Below are 19,869 nucleotides of genomic sequence, written 5' to 3' on the forward strand. Positions count from 1 at the left end.
CAGGTAAATTTTCTAATAAAAATACTTCAAACTGACAGGTACTCTTCTATGCATGTTCAATTAACCGATGTATTGCTTTTCTTTTTTGTTTACTCTTTAAGTATTTAACCTTGCTATTTTAAAAAAAATGTATAAGACTGATTTATGTCCACTGTACACTAAAGGAGATAAAAGCACATCACAGAGCAACACCAGAAAAGTGTAATATTTTAAAGGCGCACATATAAAGATCAATGTAATTACCAGTTAAAAAACAACTTAAGCCTTGCACAATGTTATTTTTGGTTTACTTCTATTGTGATGACCTTTGTCATTTTCAGTGTCTTACACAGCAAAGTAAAAAACATTGAGTAGAATTTTCAATAATGGTTTAGCTGAGTAATTCTGTACATTCAATATTATCAGCTTCCTGAACCTTTCAAATATTAGCTCTTGCACTTGGAGATGTGGAGATTAATATCTATTATATTGGGTCAAAACAAGAAAACAGGCCAAGAACAATGTTTGTACTGGAGGAAACAACACTACAAGCAAGTAAGATATCTTCAACTTTTTTTTTGTAAAATTGCCTGAGACTAACTTATCATGCAGAGAGAAATCAATCATGGCAATTCAGTAACCAAGCATGCAGGCAGGCAGGCTCCTGGATAAAGACTTTGGGATCTGCAGTTGTATACTGATGCCTTTATGTGACACACCTGACCTCCAAATAAAAGGGCAAAGATCTGGAGACCTCATTACCATAAGCAACAGAGCTGTCACATTTTATACACCTTTAATGCAATAAAACATAGGATTGTTTTTTGATTCTCTGTTCATGTCCAAAAAGAACAGTGTTCTAAGTGTACATTTATGCAATACTATGTTTATAAGGAAGCTCCTCGGCATGGTAGTATTGCTTTGCATTGCCACCTCATCATGTCTAAATGTACACTGGGCTGGTAATTTGTATTTCTCTTGAGCCCCTTCACCTTGAATAATTCTAAAACGTCTCCTTTATCTAAATGTCTTCTCTAAATTGGCCTTGTATGAAGTACTGCTGGGTGTGTGAATGGAAGTGCCATCTGATGTACTGGTGTTCCATCCAAGTCTAGATCCTGCCTTGCACTCAATAATGCCAGGAGAGTTTACAGCTCTCCACAACCTAGAACTGAATTAAGTGCATTTGACAATGGATGGATGGTGTCAGAAGTGTGTCAGCTTGGCTGAGCAAGTCAGGACAATATTAGCAGACACAGGGGGACATTGTGTTGAAATCTTTGAAATAACAAGAAAGTCATCAGCAGAGAACATTAACAGTGAATTCAACCTTGGTTTATCTGTTAGCCCACATACCTCTCTGTCACTATGAAGAAAACCAATGATATTCAAACCGTAACACATTCAATCTTGTAAACTACTGAAAAAATAGTCAATTTCAGCAGTATGCAACTTCAAACAACGAATCATTTTTTAACAAAAAATAGGGCTACTCAAATCTAGGTCTCCAGACCTCTTTAAATTTCCCATTTCATTTTAGAACTTACCTTTTAGTTCATATGCCAAAGACTTGCCAGTTAGGTTGGTCGGACTCTTTATATTAGCCCTTTATGAAGAACAATAGTTGTGTACATTTGAATGCCCTCTGGTAGTCTCACATAGAGTTGATCCCTTAATTCCTTCCTTCTTTACAATGCTCTCAGAATAGTCCTTAGTACCCTGTCACTTTGCAATGAATTAATCAGGCCTCATGTATAAACAGTGCGTAAACTTTGCATAAAGCCACGCACATTTTCATGGATGCCTCAGACTATGCGTATGTATGTTTCTGCTTGGTTTTGCACACTCGTGGCATTCAGTGTCAAAACAGAGTTTCCCTTCTTTTTCATATTTGCATCCATGACGTGAGATTTATCAAATACACCAAAATTAAATGCATATCGTTTACAAATAGAATTCACTTGATTGTAACCATCTGTAACAATATAATGGTGCATAGAATGGCCAAACTATTCCAAATACTATAGCTGCTTTAGCGTTGTTAGAAGAAATGGATGAGTTAGAAGACAGCGTGCATTTATAGATGATGATGACTGGCTTCTAAATCGATTTTGATTTTTAAGAGCTATCCTCTTGGAGACTTTGAGGAATTGTGCTGTACTTGCTCCATTGCAAGTTCTGTCTACTCTCGGGTTTTTAGCCATAGGAGCTTTTCAACATGAACTCACTGACCCTTTGGGTATTTCGCAATCATCACTGAGTCACGCCATGCTAGGTGTATAGAATGGTATCATCAGCTTGTCATCCAGATATATATGATTTCCTTACACTGTGGCTGAACTGGGAAACATCAATGCTCAATTTGCAGCAAAATCTGGTTTTCCAAATGTAATCAGAGCGGTCAACTTCATGCACATTGCTTTTGCAATGGTGCTGGACAAGTTACATCGCCAGGGATGAACTACCAAAAGAATGAGCTGGCATTACCTCAAATACAGTATAGCAGGAGTGCCTATAAAAATAGAAACTCTGCACTGTCACACACACTTTTTTTACAACTAGTGCAGCAAAAGGCAAGTTCTTTTAAAGATGGCGCATCACCTCAAAGAGGTAGGAAAAGAGAAGAGAATCTATCCATTGTGATGCTCAGTGCTGACACTGCACTATAAAGGCATCTTCAAGGATGAATTTGCTTATGTAAATACAATGCATTTAAATTCTATTAATGTACTGCTCTATAGTCCACAGAAAGTGCATCACATTGTGCAAGCATGTAAGGTGCTGTATAATGTGGCACACAATCGTGGTCTGCCCATACCTGAAGAGATGCAGTATGATGAACCTGACCCTGACCCACCAAATGATCAGACAAATCGGACAGCATTACAACTTCGTTTGAATGTAAATAGCAGGATGTAAAAACGCGTAATCAGTTGCAGCATTTATTTTTTAAACAATTAATTTAATTTGTGGTCAATATCACATAGTAATCCTTTATATTCCTTAGTTCATTGGCCACATCTCTTATAGCATCCACTATTGCATTTTGTGTCTCCAGAACAGTGTCTGTCAGCAGACAACCATATGGTCGTTTAGCGGTTTCTGAGGCAAATGTGTATGCGCAGCCAGCCCCCGAAGATGTGTTTGGCACAACAGCACGATCACCACGTGGATTTGTGTCCTTGGCATCGGGGTCTGCATTTGTAATATTGTCTGAAACAGAATAAACCGATGGTGGACTGCAACTTGGCTTTTCACATCCACTCTAATATCTGACCACTTTTTATTTTGGGCACTGTGTGACTTTCTGAACTTGAAATTTTGAGTGTCTCTGCCACTCTGTATTAATCGTACAACTTTCTTTTGTTGATTATACCACTGCTTAAGCCAACAAATAGTATGTTTTTCCTTTCCTCCACTTCGCATTCGTTGAAATTCTTTTTTCCACATGCTTTTGCCATTGCCTTCTAACAAAACACTGAATGGAAGGAGCTATTTATATTGATTTGTATATTCAAATATGCAAAATTCTGGGAGGAGTCAGGGAGGGGCTGTTGGCACATACATATGCATTAAATCTCATGCTCATTGGGATTTATAAATTGGAAGTGTGTGGAACTTGGTATACGCACAGTTTTATGCATCTGGATTTTTTCGTGCGTACGCACATTTCCAGTATAGTTTGTTTGTATACCAAGTTTTAGTGTGAAGTTTACGCACAGCGTTATACATGAGGCCCCACATCTTTTCTCCCAGCAACTTCATTTTTCCCATGCTTTCATTGCAATTGCTCAGTATCCTCTTATATGCACTGGGTTATTTCATTTTTCAGAAATTGCACCAAAGTCTACCTTATATTTACACCTGGAAACACATCAGACAATCAGTAGATAAACTTATCACATGTTTCAACAACATTGTTTACTGAGTGAGTATAAACTTTCATAAAACTAAATGCTAACATTTTCACTGCTCACCCCAAATCAATCCCTGAAACAGCTAAGGTTTTTGAACTGTCCTAAAGTTCTGCTGTAAAATTCTTTAAAGTCTCTGGCACCTACAGTATATAAGTTTCCAGTATTGTCAATTATATACAGTCATGGCCGAAATTATCGGCACCCCTGGAATTTTCCCAGAAAATGCACCATTTCTTCCAGAAAATTATTGCAATTACAAATGTTTTTGTATATACATGTTTATTTCCTTTATGTGCATTAGAACAACACAAAAAAACATAGAAAAAAAGCCAAATCTGACATCATGTCACACAGAACTCCAAAAATGGGCCGGACAAAATTATTGGCACCCTTTCAACATTGTGGGTATATCATTTTATTTCAAGCATATGATGCTCATTTGAACTCACCTGTGGCAAGAAACAGGTGCTGGCAATATAGCAATCACACCTGAAGCCAGTTAAAATGGAGAAAAGTTGACTCAACCTTTCTATTGTGTGTCTGAGTGTGCCACACTAAGCATGGAGAACAGAAAGAAGAGCAGAGAATTGTCTGAGGACTTGAGAACAAAAATTGTGGAAAAAAATTAACAATCTCAAGGCTACAAGTCCATCTCCAGAGATCTTCATGTTCCTTTGTCCACTGTGCGCAACATAATCAAGAAGTTCACAACACATGGCACTGTAGCTAATCTCCCTGGACGTGGATGGAAGAGAAAAATTGATAAAAGACTGCAACGAAGGATAGTCCGAATGGTGGATAAACAACCCCAATCAACTTCAAAACATATTCAAGCTATTCTGCAGACTCAGGGTGCAACAGTGTCAGCTCGAACTATCCGTCGACATCTGAACGAAATGAAGTGCTATCGCAGGAGAGCCAGGAGGAGCCAGCAGTTAAAGGAAAAGTCAGTCAGTCATTGTCTAACCCACTTAGTCCTGAGGGTCACAGGAGGTAGTGGAGGCTATCTCAGCTAGTATAAGGTTTGTTTTTTTAAGTCAAAAATAGTGTTTCGAAATGGCATTCATTTTCTAAGAAAACTGACCTTGCAAATCGAGACTATTTATAAAATTTAAAAAAGGAGATTTCTAACACATGACTTTCCCTACATAGAGTTGTGATTTTAGGTTAAATATTTTATTTTGTGGAATGAAATCCAAGAATCAGATCTTAATAAAAAAATTACATTCTCTTTCTCTTACTGTGCTCTTACAAAACCCATAATCAGTATCCTTGCAGAGCAAATCCTTTTAAAGTGACTTTGTTCAAAAAATAGCACAATGCAGCTAACTGATTTATGTTTTAATTACATTTCTAACAGACACCCATTCAAACTCACAAACATACAAAAAGAAACATACACATCACACCAAAAGTGGTCAAGTCAATGTTAAAATTTTGATTAAGACACAATACTATCCATAAATACTCTGTATATATAATACACATTCTATATGTAGTCATCTCAGTTCAGCAAACTCTACTGGAATGCTCAATAGCACTAGGCTTTTAGCATTTTAAATAGCTAATATCTATGTCAAGTTTTACTCTGAGCAATAGTTTTGTGTTAAATCTATGGCTATCCTGACATAGACTCAGGTATAAACACACAATGATATCATTCTGAAAGCTTGATTATAAATCTACAACACATGAAGGGAATGTAAACCTATGCATATATCTGTAGTATACATAGGGAAAGTAACAATTCTTCTCAAGTGATTTATTATTGTAGTCAACAGAGAAGAAGAAATGTGAAACAAAAACTTTAAAATTCAGTGAATACATCCACTCAAGAGTTAAGAACGTTCTTCCACATTGAACATTTTAGCTTTTTTTCAGAGGAAATAGTTCCAGGAATCTGTGATGAACACATTTATTTTTAACTTTGTCTTGTTAGTATAAAGATACCTATTGTTTTTGTGAAACTACAACCTTTGCCACTTCAAAGTTGATATATTCATTAAGCATTTGTTTCACATCTCATCGGATGCCTCACTGGCCACTGGGAGAGACTTTTTTTTTAACAACTTCATATAACAACATTATGTTTCTGGGAAACTTTAATGCATGACAATGACTGTGAAAAAGTTTGGTTTTTTGAAGTTTATCATTTAGATTATGAATATTTTACAGCTCAATTTATTTATAAGTTAGTTATTGCCCTCTGTGTAGCTGTTAAATGTAGTAGAATCTGTCTTCAATTCAATAATATTCATTCCCCCTGACAATTACCATAATATATTAATTGCTTTATTCTTTCCTTGACTATTGTTTTAACCACAATAAGTCAGTATTGCTAATGCAATGCATCAAGTCAACATGTGGTTACTATTAAGCTTTAAGTGTTGATGAAAGTGTACAATATTCACAAGCTCAGATAATGTATTTGTTATTGCTGGCTTTACTAATAGTTGCCATGGCTTCCACTAAGCCTTGAAATATGTACGCAAGGGTAGCTTATGAAAAGTCAAACCAAGTTTCTATACAGTAATTAGCTTCTCTGACCAACTTGAGGGCACAAAAATAATCAGAATGACTAAATCATCACTAACACTAATAAAATGGGGTAATTTCTCGTCACAATATTTTTTTCAGGAAGTTGGTTTTACTGGTATTGCATGGACAGGGTCACAGGGAGATGGTGCATATCCTGGCAGCAATGAACACAAGAACAGCAAAAATCACTGCAAATAACACCAGTCAAGTTAGGGTAAATTCATTCCCACTCACTCATACTTAAAGATTGCCAGAGAACCTAACAGTATGACTTTGGAATAAAGTCCACAGGAAAATGTTGAAGACATAGGAATTAGACTGAGGTAATGGCATGGTTAGTTGGCACAACTAGCATCTCTTGACATACTAGGCCATGCGTAATGATACTAATCATAATTAATTTAGAATCTAGTCACCACAACAATGAACTGCATTAAGTAAGTATGGAAATGTTATGCGATAATACACTATTAAACTGAGCTAATTTCATAATGGCACATATACATAGTTCATTATACTATATACAGTAATTTAAACATTGTCAATACAGCATTGTGTGGTTTCCTGTTAATTTATTCACAAATGTGGGGTAAGCTGCTTTCTTGGAGAATCCCTGCCTCTATAACACAACCTGATTTTTTTTAGTCTCCTCCCACACACTGTGTCATTTTTAAATGTTAGTTTAGCACTTAACTATTTTACACAAAGGATCTTTAGAATGTGTGCATTTCTGCCATCTACAAAGACTATAAATATGTTTGCCAATTTTTGTCTTAATCAGTAATGTCTTTTGTTCAATCACATTCATATCAACACTCAACCCAAAACCAGTGGCCATTAGATAACTAGGCACCATACAAACCAGGTTCACTGATTATCCACTGAATTAAAAAAAATTCCCAAAGCTTGCACTCTCACCAGTATCAGTTCTTGGCTGTGGATGATCAAGGAGTAATCAGTTTCTGGATATTTTCTCTATACTTTTTTGAATGGTACTTTCTGCTTTCTTAAACTGTATAGGTCTTTTATTTTTGCCAGTTTGTAATATGGGGTGTTGGGGCACCACTCCCCTCAAAATATTTTACAAACTCTACTTAAATTAATTAAGCAATGTGAAATAATTGTGAAATAAATTTATTTGCACAACGTGCCTTTTGTCAGTGCATACCAACATCCATCAAAAATTGGTTCTGATTTGTGCTTGTTTAATTTATGTGTGAATACCTATATGAGTGAAGGGTGTTGGCCAAATGATAGTGTATGTAAGTCCTTGATTTTTTGGCAAGCAGGTACCATTTAAATGGTTGCTTTCAGATGCAGCTCTTTGTGCCCCAGACACTCCCACATTTACTGGCAGCGGATTAGTATTGTTTTAGGTTTTTTAGATCTAATGTTATTGGACAATTGTCAACGCACTATTTCAAGTTCACATCAATGATTCATACTTCACACCCGCCATAAACGTAACTACAGATGAGTGAGCGTGACTTTAGGCAGATAGCAACTTCAAGTGGAACTTCAGAAATCAAAGAAAATCAAGTTATTTCTTTAATTGAAGGCCAGATGTCCACATGACCATCTTCATCTAATTTGTCCATGTGAAGCCTAAGGACTGATTGAGATCACTGATATTAGGTAGACTGCCCAGTGGGGGCTGGGCAGTCTCCTGGCTTCAGAACCCCTGCAGATTTCTTTTTTTTTTCTGAAGTTTTTTTCTTTGTTACTTTTTATTGCATAATCTTATTTTTATATTTTTCTTTTTTCTTTCTTCATCTTGTAAAGCACTTTGAGCTACATAATTTATATGGAAATATGCTATATAAATAAATGTTGTTGTAATGAAATACTGCTTCATAAATCATTCACTTGAAAAAAAAAAGATACAGGAGTTTGGACCGGACTGAGCTAACTTAAAAATTCAGCAGTAGGCAAGTGATCGAGGATGAACTTACACACGTACTTTTCCCGCTCTTGTTATGACAAACAGAATTGGGTAACTGGATGTGGTGTAAGTAATGCCTTTTTTGCTTTACCTGTTTGCTGTTTCAAAGTGTTGAAGCATTACGGACATCAATGGGGGTACGAGACCTAAAACATCTTTCTGAAAAATGTAAGTGGACATAAAAATAACTGCAGTCATCTTCAACAGTGTTTATCAACTAGTGTGCCATGGCACAGTGGTGCGTCAAGAGAGCTACCCAGGTGTGGCATGGAAATAATAGTATAGCACACTTGAGTCTGAACCTGAGAGGGCCAAGCTCCGCAGGTGGTCAAGATCCGTCTGAGGAGGACAGGTCTACCTGGAGAACCTGATATAAAATCAACTCTGTGATTGCTATGCCACAGACAAAGCACTTTGAGCATTTCAGACACGTCTCCATGCTGCTAGAGGCCATCTGCCCTGGGTGTGTGGTCGCCAGCAAGCCTCACATCACTCGTGGATAATGGATATACGAGTTGCCTCTGATGCATACAGGTGTATGCAAAAGGACAAAGCAGCTTGGAGATCCCACCAAAGTGCTCACTAAGTGCCATGCCTGCAAACGCTGATCTCGGAGCTGCTTTTTTACTGGCTTCTCCAGTAATCCCTACCTTGGGCAGTTGAGAAAGTGTATGATATTTATATGTGTTTGAGGTTAGAGAGATAGTGGTGTGCCTTGGGAAGATTTTGGTTACAAAACAGATGCAACTACAGGAAAAAAAGGTTGGGAAACACTGATCTAGACAATAGTATGAGGCTATTTTTTTGTCAGGCTTAGTGAAATGACTCAGTTTACAGTTTTAAGATGTGGGGGTCTGTGGATCTTACAATACAAATTTGTGCCCAGGTGAGGTAAGTCTGGCAAACTTGCATAGGACTGAGCAGACTGGCAGCAAGTATAGAATAAAATTAGGTTGGGAATGACTCTATGGGTGTGGCAAATGATAAACTGGGATGCAGGACTTCAGAGAAATCAAAGGACTAGTGATTGTATGATGTGGATTTATAGAACACAGTGGAAATGGCCAAGGACTTGGCATTCTATTAGCAGAAGTAGAATAAGATTTGGATTGGACTTATGCTATGGATGTGTTATAGGAAAGATGGAAGTGCACATTATTGGAAGATTACAGAGGTGGGGATGCAGACATTATGGTGTAGGTTTTGGTAGAATGGGGAACTGGGCAAGTTGCCAAAGGATTGGGCAATTTAGAGACGGGTGTAGTATAAATTTAGGGTGGCAGCTACACTTGCTCCTTTCCACATTTTAGCCTGGATTTGCTGACAAGCCAACATGTGCATTGGCACCATGATGAGGACCACGAGAGAATGTGGAATGGATAGATAGATAGATAGATAGATAGATAGATAGATAGATAGATAGATAGATAGATAGATAGATAGATAGATAGATAGATAGATAGATAGATAGATATGAAAGGCAGTATACAATAAATATATGTGAAAGGCACTACATAACAGATAAATGTGAAAGGTACTATATAATAGATAGGAGCAGTTTCAGTTTTTCCCCACAAAAACTGCACCCCCGCTCAAATTTTTTTCACCAGCTTCCACTTTTTGTCACCTTTCCATGAATACAGTTCATACCTACTCTCATTGTAGTCAAATGTGTACCTGCTACTTATTTGTTGCCATAAGGATTTTGTAAGTTAAAAATGGTTAGTCACATTAAAAAGCTATTCTGTAGCAAAGTGATCTAGCATTAAACAGCTTGGTCTTAAAATCATGAGATTAGAGGAAGAAGACACCTCTGAATTTTAGCAGGAGAGGAGAGAGTGTCAACATTAAAGAAACATGTTTGCACAATCCGCTGTAACCTAAAATTTGATCATTTTTTAATTGTAATTTGATCTCCCACTTACATGATTACCCTTCCGTTTGTATCAGTGTGGGAACAGAGAGAGACTAATAGAAAAAATGAGGTATACTCAGAGGGATACTTTATGATGCCAGCACAGGAAGTAAATGGCACTTAAATAAGCCTACCCTCAAAAAATACACAATTTTACCATTGTTGCTTTTACTACATTGTGAAGTCATTTATTACATCTGTGAAGTCAGGTTCAGTTACTCATCTGCTTTTGACAAATTTTGCAAAAGCACAAGTGGATATTTCTTGAGCATATCGTGCTAAGGTACTATCACTTCATTTAAAGCTGACCACAATACCAAGTCACAAAGACATGAACAAGAAGATGACGTAATGACTAACTGGCATGCACTATAGTCTCACAGGTCTAGGAGACCAAGTTTTATTCCTTACCTAGTCACTATTCTTGTGGAATACGAATATTTTCCCTGTATTTGTGTGGGCCATTTTCCAGTACTCTGGTCTTTTCTTGAAAATTCCTCTCCTGCATTTTGTTGTCAAGTATATTATCTTGCATTAAATAAAGAAGTAACAAAGATTAAAATAGTTAACCCAATTAGATAATCAATACATGTTTATATAGTAAAGGATTTATGTGCTAATCTTTACTTCCAGACTGGAAACCAAATATATTGCACTTAGGCAATCAAAATATTTTGATAGGGAGAACTATTCATTTTTATCAAGGTCAGCATGTTCTGTTGAAATTTCAAGTAAATAACTTTTGTTGAATAACAATCGTGGTGATGACAGCAGTGTCTATGATTGTATAAAATTTGTAAAAGAAAAAGGAAAGACACTGAACCTGTGTGGTCTCAGCTCCTTTTAAACTTTACTTAGTTTTTCGTAAACCCCCCACCCCCTCTCAAGACCCAACTATTTCATTTACACTGTGCCAAGAAAAAGCAATCAATTAAGAGATCACAAACAAATTGAATTAGTTATTTCACATGACAAAATTATTTGTATCTATACCATAATGTATAGAGAGTAATTTTAATTGTAAAAATCTATATATTTAATATCTTTTACAGTTGTTACTGTGCCAACTGCAATATTCTGTTCTTTTCAGGTACTAAGTGAGGATAACAGGAACATATAACTCTTGGCTGAAATGTAAAAAACCTATCACTTAAAGTAACTGATTAGGACACCAAAATGTTCAAAACCTCACATTTATTGTAATAGATTGGGACAGCCTCACCTCTTCTTCATTTATTCAATTTCAGATTTTTTTTACACTACAGAGTCATGGGGAAAAACAAAATCGTGACAAATGTGAAATGTATTTATTCCAAATTTTTTATTAAAATTAATACACTTAAAAAACCTACAAACTGTTCTTGCAATAGTTAAACTGTTTGGATTTCAATTGTGAAGAAAATATATTTTACTTATAAATAATTAAATTTTCCTTGTGTATTTTAAATCATCAAAAGTAACCCAAAACATTTAAGATAAAGAGCTGAATATACTGTATAAATATAGTATATATAAACTGATCCAAAAAAATAAAGGAACACTTTGAAGGCACATCTGGGTAATGTGTTAGGAACAAAAGGATAACACATCGTTTGATGGAAATGAAAATGATCAACCTACAGAGGGCTGAATTCAAAAACACCCCGAAAATCAAAGTCAAAAAATGATGTGGCAGGCTAGTCCATTTTGCTGAAATTTCATGGCAGCAACTGCAAATCGTACTCAGTAGTTTGTATGGCCCCCATGTGCTTGTATGCATGCCTGACAACGTCGGGGCATGCCCCTAATGAGATGACAGATGGTGTCCTGTAGGATCTCCTCCCAGATCTGGACTAGGGCATTACCGAGCTCCTGGACGAGTCTGAGATGCAATCTGGCAGTGTCGAATGGACCAAAACATAATGTCCCAGAGGTGTACTATTGGATTTAAGTCAAGTGAGCATGGGGGCCAGTCAATGGTATCAATTCCTTCATCCTCCTGGAACTGCCTGCACACCCTCGTCATATGATGCCAGGGATTGTCGTGCACCAGGAGGAACATAGGACCCACTGCATTGTCTAGCCTGTAGAGGTCTGTGCGTCCCTCTATGGATATGCCTACCCAGATCATCACTGACCCACCACCAAACCGGTCATGCTGAACGATGTTACAGGGAGCATAACATTCTCCACAGCTTCTCCAGACCCTTTTACATCTGTCACATGTGCTCAGGGTGAACCTGCTCTAATTTGTGAAAAGCACAGGGTGCCAGTGGTAGACCTGCCAATTCTGGTATTCTATGGCAAATGCCAATTAAGCTCCACTGTGCTAGGCAGTGAGCACAGGGCCCACTAGAGGACGTCAGGCTCTCAGGCCACTCTCATGAAGTCTGTTTCTGATTGTTTGGTCAGAGACATTCACACCAGTGGGATGCTGGAGATCAATTTGTAGGGCTCTGGCAGAGCTCGTCCTGTTCCTCCTTGCTCAAAGGAGCAGATACTGGTCTTGCTGATAGGTTAAGGACCTTCTACGACCCTGTCCAGCTAGCTCTCCTAGTGTAACTGCCTGTCTCCTGGAATCTCCACCATGCCCTTGAAACTTTGCTGGGAGACACAGCAAACCTTCTGGAAATGGCATGTATTGATGTGCCATCTTGGAGCAATTGCACTGCCTGTGCAACCTCTGTAGGGTCCAGGTATCCCCTCATGCTACCAGTAGTGACACTTACTGTAGCCAAATGCAAAACTAGTGAAAAAATCAGAAAATATGAGGAGGGAAAAATGTCAGTGGCCTCCACCTGTTTAACCATTCCTGTTTTGGGGGTCGTCTCATTGTTGCCCCTCTAGTTCATCTGTTGTTAATTTCATTAACACCAAAGCAGCTGAAACTGATTAACAACTCCCTCTGCTACTTAACTGACCAGATCAATGACCCAGAAGTTTCACTGACTTGATGCTATACTCTGATTAAAAAGTGTTCATTTAATTTTTTTGAGAATATTTATATATATAGATATATATATATATATATATTCAGCATTTATATATAAATATGATATTTATACAGATACAAATACAGTATATGCATAACTATATAAAGCTTTCAAATAAAAATATAAATATAAATTATTATGAATTGATAGTACTAATGCTGAGTTAAAACATTATTTCAGAAAATCACATTGTAATGTGTAAATTCAGACAGTGCAGTTTAATAACTAAGATGTTAGACTGTAAAATAATTGTAAATTTACTCTGCATTCTGGAATTACAGTGAACCTCTCATTTTATATTTCCTTAAATGTTTTTTTCAAAACATTGAACTGTTAATTTAGAGGACTATATTATGTCAAACATTAGCTAATTTAATTTATATTAAGAACTAGTGAGTTTAGAAGATGAATTGATGGATGATGCTGAAACACTGACTAAGCTAAAATGGATATCCTGCGGCATCGGCTTACTGGCACAGTGAAAACGTTGTTACAGAAAGAAAAAAACAACTTTTATGCATTCTGAAAATATAAAGGAACTTGGAAATTACTATATTTGTGCTCTGCCGCTTGATAACCATTACACGCATCATATACTAAAACAAAATTTGTTCTTTTAAACATCCATGCCTTATACTGTTGATGGTCGTTATTTTAGTTTTTTATGTTTAAAGTGTAAAATTACAGCTCTCTATAGCACATATTATTGATTACAACCATTAAAATACCATATTAAGGAAATGTCAGAAAAAATGGCAATGTGATTTTTTTTATTAAAAGGTGATAGCTTACAGTGCTTGGCAATGATAACCACTTAGCACAATTATCCCTTTTCACTTTATTTAACAAAATGACAACACTACTTTTAAATATATTACTAAACATGTTTATCATTGCAGCAATGCTATATACACAGTACATTTTCAAAAGGTTTTTAACAGTAATTTTCCAAATACCTTTAAACAGGTAATGAACATTAAAATATGAGGCAGAGTATACGTAAAGTCGGCTATTTTTCCCTTTTTCAAAGTAATGTTTAAAAAAAATCATTTATTTTATTCTTATAATCATGTGGGCGCCCAGTCCAGTGCTGGTTCCTGCCTCCTTCCTTCATGCTACTGAGATAGGCTGCGGCTCTGCCGACCTTCAATTGGAGTAAGGTGTTTAAATATTGTTAGATTTAATTAAAATAAAGTCAGGCAACGCTCTACCTCTATCACTAGTTTATTATTTAAAAAGCGCACTTCCTAATAACCATTCCGTTAACTTTGTTTGGACTGCATTTGACGCTATGCTTTCTGCCTTTTGAGGTCGTATGAACTGCAACGATTGATAACAAATACTGGGGCTATCACTTCCATTTAGTTGTCATTATAACTATTTATACGGATCGGAGCCCCGTTCGGGAATTGGCTCAGGGTACGCGACTGAAACTGCAGCGGGTTAGCGTATGGTTCCCATCCCATCGCACCTCAATTTAGCTTAAATCATGAGTGCATAAAGTGGACTGATGGATGCACTATTAAGTATATTACTATATATAAATGTAGCAACGTGTGGGTTCTACGTCAGCAATATTTTTCTTTTCAGCCAACTGTCTCAAGCAGCTCGGTTGTGATGATAATGATTTGTTGCAAAAATAAAACTGAACCGGCGCTTGGGATTAGACATGCAATTAAATTAAGCTGTTTTATTCAACAAACGTGACTATCTTAATGTTTACAGTTTTTTTCTAAAGGAACCCTTACCGGGAAGAGATGAGGAGATGAGGCAGCGATACTTACGCTAGTCGGGTGAATTAAGGGCAGTGGGAGCAGCGACAGCGGGATAAGCACGACGAGAAGCAGCTTGCGCGCCTTCCAGAGCTTCTTCAGCAGAGCCATCCTGTCTGATTCCAGCTTCATCCTTCTCGCTCGGAAGGCGACAGTAGTTCTGCAAAACCTGTCAGGTCTTCTAAGGGCCTCTCTTTTTCCTGTGGCGGGTAAGCTCGAGTTTTGCACTGCCAGTCAGCTCAAAACGCGTCGCTCGTTAATTTCGAAAGCGCAATGTATTACTTGTTACTCTATCAGGTCATTTCATGTGCTGCTGCCATATCACTCCCACCCTCCTTTCTGTGCAGTGCACACCTGGCTGTTCCACGCTGCCGGCCCCTTTGACTTGAAGCAAGCCCCGCCGCTTGAACAGCCACCCTCGTCAATCCTCCAATGGATGGCCTCTGCAGTTTGTTTTACTTCGTCGTGTCAGGTTTTATTTATGACCAGTTTTCGGAAACTTGTTAATTCGTTATTTATGTTCCTTGCCGTTTATTATATTCATTTCAGTTCTCTGTCTTATAACTCTTTTGTGCCTTTACATTTTGATGCAAAAATTCTCCAAGTTCGCGATATCGTTTATAGACTAAGTGATATCTGTAATCCCGCCCATCGCTCGTATTATATTCCAATCACAGATTCGCATCAAAATGAAAGATCGTTTTCACCCTCTTATTTTATTTATCCATTTTCTTAGCTCACTAGAATTTGCACCGTCTTGCTGGTTAGATTCCCTGCGCCCCTGTAATTGGATGAAGTGGGGGCAGCAAGTGGATCACTTTTTATCGGGTGTATAACTGCGTAACTTTATTTATAAATATTCCGTAAATTTACAAGTCACTGATATGTTAATACAGCATCTCGAAATGCTAAAAGAATACACTACTTTTATCGTTGAAGACTCCGTGAATAAGACCTATCACTTGCGTATTGCTGGTTTTAGGAATGTGTAAGAAACTTTTAGAGCCTCACCTAAATTGCCCCTCACCATGTTTTTCCGGACTTGGGCAGGGCTGGGAATACGACAAGATAGGACACAGTGTGTTGGAACTCACCCTTTGAAAGCTAGTAAAATGTAAGGGTGTTATAATCTGGTTCATACCCCAAAGAGGGCGCCATCTACTTTCAGCGATTTAGTGAAGGATGTGGTAGCGCTGCTGCCTCGCAGTTAGGAGACCCAGGTTCGCTTCCCGGGTCCTCCCTGCGTGGAGTTTGTATGTTCTCCCCGTGTCTGCGTGGGTTTCCTCCGGTTTCCTCCCACAGACCAAAGACATGCAGGTTAGGTGGATTGGCGATTCTACATTGTCCCTAGTGTGTGCTTGGTGTGTGGGTGTGTTTGTGTGTGTCCTGCAGTGGGTTGGCACCCTGCCCGGGATTGGTTCCTGCCTTGTGCCCTGTGTTGGCTGGAATTGGCTCCAGCAGACCCCCGTGACCCTGTGTTTCAGCGGGTTGGAGAATGGATGGATGGATGGATGGATGGATGTCTGCTTCTGAAATATCTGGGGGAAAGTTGAATTCACTTGGCGGATGTAGTTGGAAGAGTGTGTGCTTAATTATTTGTTGCTCTTGTAACACAATTGTGAGAGAGGCCTGCAGGAGCTTAATTAGGAAAAATGAAAGCACAATGAAGGAACCATTCCTGGATGGAAGGCCAGGCCACACTAAGGCATTTTCATGCTCACACAAAGCTGTCTGCTACAATCCATGGCTCTGGGAAATAAGAGGCCCACATAAACGCAAGGGTGCAAGCAAACTCCACAAAGAAAACAACCCAGCGAGATTTCAAAGTGAAGTCCAGTTGTTGTAAAATAGCAACTCAACTCATGAAAGGAGGAATTCAAGACAGAAAAAAAATGTTAAGTCCATTGTAAACAGTGCATTTGATTATCATAGACTAATAATTAAAAAAAAGGCAAATGTCAAAAATATTATCATGCAATTATTGACACATGGCTGCATACTGTAGGTACTCGTTTCCAAAGACATATGTGTAAGGTTAATTGGTTACTGTTTTGGCCCCAGTATGCACTGGTGCAAGAATGTGTCCTATGATACACTGGGGTGGTTTCTGATATTGTTGCCCGAGACATGTACTGGATAAGCAGGTTAGGAAATGGATGATCAGCAAGAATTCTCCTGGGTCAAGCTAATCTGTACAACATCATAAAATATAGTAAATATAGTATACTACAAGTAATTAAATTAGGATTCCACAGTTTTTAACTGTTCATCCAGGCCACCCCTTTTTGCTGCTCAAAATGTTAGGGTTTAAAAACAATGTCTTTCATCCATCCTTTTAATCAGTCAATTCTTAATTTTTAGGTTCATGCTGAATTTTTAGGTTTTGGGCTGAAGTGTATTCTAGTTGTACTGTATAAGCACAATTCAGAAACCAACCGTAGATGCTATGGCAGTCCATCATAGGAAACCCTCATGCATATCTGGAGTGAGCCTACAACAAAATAAGTAACCACAACCACAAGGTCCAAATAATCACTTAAACTAACAAAGTTATCCTTTGGGTTGATTATGCAAGAAGTTTGTTTTTCACTGTATGCACAGAGGATAAGACTTTTGTTTGTGTCCCAGAGGGGAAGTGTTTTGGGTAATGGCACAAATCATATGAGACAAATTCCATTACACACATCCTTAATCATTCAAACAAGGATTATTTAGGGTCATCAAAAGATCTCAGTGCATGTTTTGGACTGTGGGAGGAAACTGAACACCTTGGAAACCTATGCAAACATAGGGGGAGTAAGCAAACTACACAGGTACGGCACCACAAACTGCATCCAAGTTCTGTAAAGTGGCAGTACTAGTCTATGTGCAAACCTGACAACTATAGTTACTTCTTGCTTAATTAAAATTCCAGTTTCGTATATATGAAAAACGGCACGGTGGCGCAGTGGGTAGTGCTGCTGCCTCGCAGTTGGGAGACCTGGGGACCTGGGTTCGCTTCCCGGGTCCTCCCTGCGTGGAGTTTGCATGTTCTCCCCGTGTCTGCGTGGGTTTCCTCCGGGTGCTCCGGTTTCCTCCCACAGTCCAAAGACATGCAGGTTAGGTGGATTGGCGATTCTTAATTGGCCCTAGTTTGTGCTTGGTGTGTGGGTGTGTTTGTGTGTGGCCTGCGGTGGGTTATGCACCCTGCCCGGGATTGTTTCCTGCCTTGTGCCCTGTGTTGGCTGGGATTGGCTCCAGCAGACCCCCGTGATCCTGTGTTCGGATTCAGCGGGTTGGAAAATGGATGGATGGATATATATGAAAAAAAATTTCCGAACTTTTATATTTTCGTTGGAAATAGTGATGGTGGAAGGAGTAGTAATTGAACATTAAAAAGTTGGTACGACGCTGGGAAAATTGCATCGCAAACGAAGGTGACTATGTTGAAAAGTGATGTACGAGTGTTTTTGAAATTCTTAATAGAGTTAAAAAAAACAAGTACAGAAATGTTTTAAACGTCCCTCATATATACTAATGTACAGTATACTAAAAACACTCACAAAGTTAAATCATTAATGGTAAATGAGCATAACATAACATTCTCAAACTTCAATCAAGAGTTATGGGGCACCAGTGCTTATCCCAGCATTGGGTGCAAGGCAAAGACCAACACAGATGACAATATTTTAAAAATAAAGATACTAATTTTAAAAGAAAAAAGTAACAAGGACTGAGGAGATAATTATTAAAAGCTTAACTGTAAGCACCAGGATGATATAAAAGAATTAAAACTTCCACAGGTATATTTTAAATTATAATTAGAAAAATAAGATTTATCAGCCTTTAAAAAAAAAAAACAAAGTGATAAAGCCAAAATAATAGGGTTCAATTTCATCAATTTACTTTGACAAGTGATGACTGCTGACTGACATCCTGTTAGGAAGACACTGCAGACTATTTAAATTGTACAAGGGCACATTTTGTGGAATTAATTATTTTAGCATAGACAACAAAAAGAAAGGAAACCTCTGTTGACATTTGAATTGTCCCTGGTGTTATACTGGCTGAGGAAGGATATTTACAAAGTCATCAATGCAAAAAGGGATGCATTGTAAAATAATGTATCATTTTTTCTGAGCTAACAGTTTAAGTTCAGGGTTGGAGGGGGTGTGGTGCTTACCCTGGCCACTCATGTTATCAGTGTTTTTATATAACTGAATTGGTGACAAGCAGTACCAGAGGTTGTGAACCTGGTAGAACTTTTTTTTCATTTTGTTTCTGTATCAGGTGGACGAAAATATATTTTTATAGCCCTAGTGTCTGTTTATTATTGTGACTGGAGTTGATCCCTAGAATCTATGTATATTGCAAAAGGCTAAAGAATCAAATATTTTCAGTTTAGAAAAGCTTACATATCAGAAGCACTTAATAATCATGTTCAACAACTCATTAAGTCACCAACAGCATACATCCAGCATTCTTCTATCTTGCAAGAAGGCTGCACTTTTTCTGAGCTGTGTATATCTTTATATATAATACACTACCGTGGCTGTTCGTTTGTCTATCCAGGATTTTAAATCACCTGTAGCACGCAAACCCTTTGACCTATTACCTGAAATTTGGTACACATATACTATGTGGCGTCTACTATCCGCTTTCAGGGTGACGATTGACCTCCAAGGGTATTCCTCCTTTTATTTTATTGTAGAATCAACTCTCGGCAGTGGCCAGCAGGGCGGCTGTGCAGTGCATACGTACGTGCATCGTTCTCATCCCTACCACCATCGCCATCACTTCCCCTACCTCTTCATATCTTAAATCATTCTTGAGGCAGATTGAAGACTTAAGTGCC

General features: G+C 37.9%; 1 protein-coding gene across 1 annotated transcript in view; it reads right to left on the bottom strand.

The window, feature by feature from the left end:
- The window catches only part of slc13a4 (solute carrier family 13 member 4), a 100,030-nt gene extending 84,365 nt beyond the window's left edge, over nt 1–15,665 (bottom strand). Inside the window, exon 1 of the mRNA XM_028805141.2 lies at nt 15,048–15,665. Coding sequence (XP_028660974.1) covers nt 15,048–15,167 — 120 coding nt within the window. The 5' untranslated portion in view covers nt 15,168–15,665. The remainder of the gene's footprint in view (nt 1–15,047) is intronic.
- Between the last annotated feature and the right edge of the window lie 4,204 nt (nt 15,666–19,869).

The sequence above is a fragment of the Erpetoichthys calabaricus genome, chromosome 1 (genome assembly GCF_900747795.2).
Source record: "Erpetoichthys calabaricus chromosome 1, fErpCal1.3, whole genome shotgun sequence".
Lineage (NCBI taxonomy): Eukaryota > Metazoa > Chordata > Cladistia > Polypteriformes > Polypteridae > Erpetoichthys > Erpetoichthys calabaricus.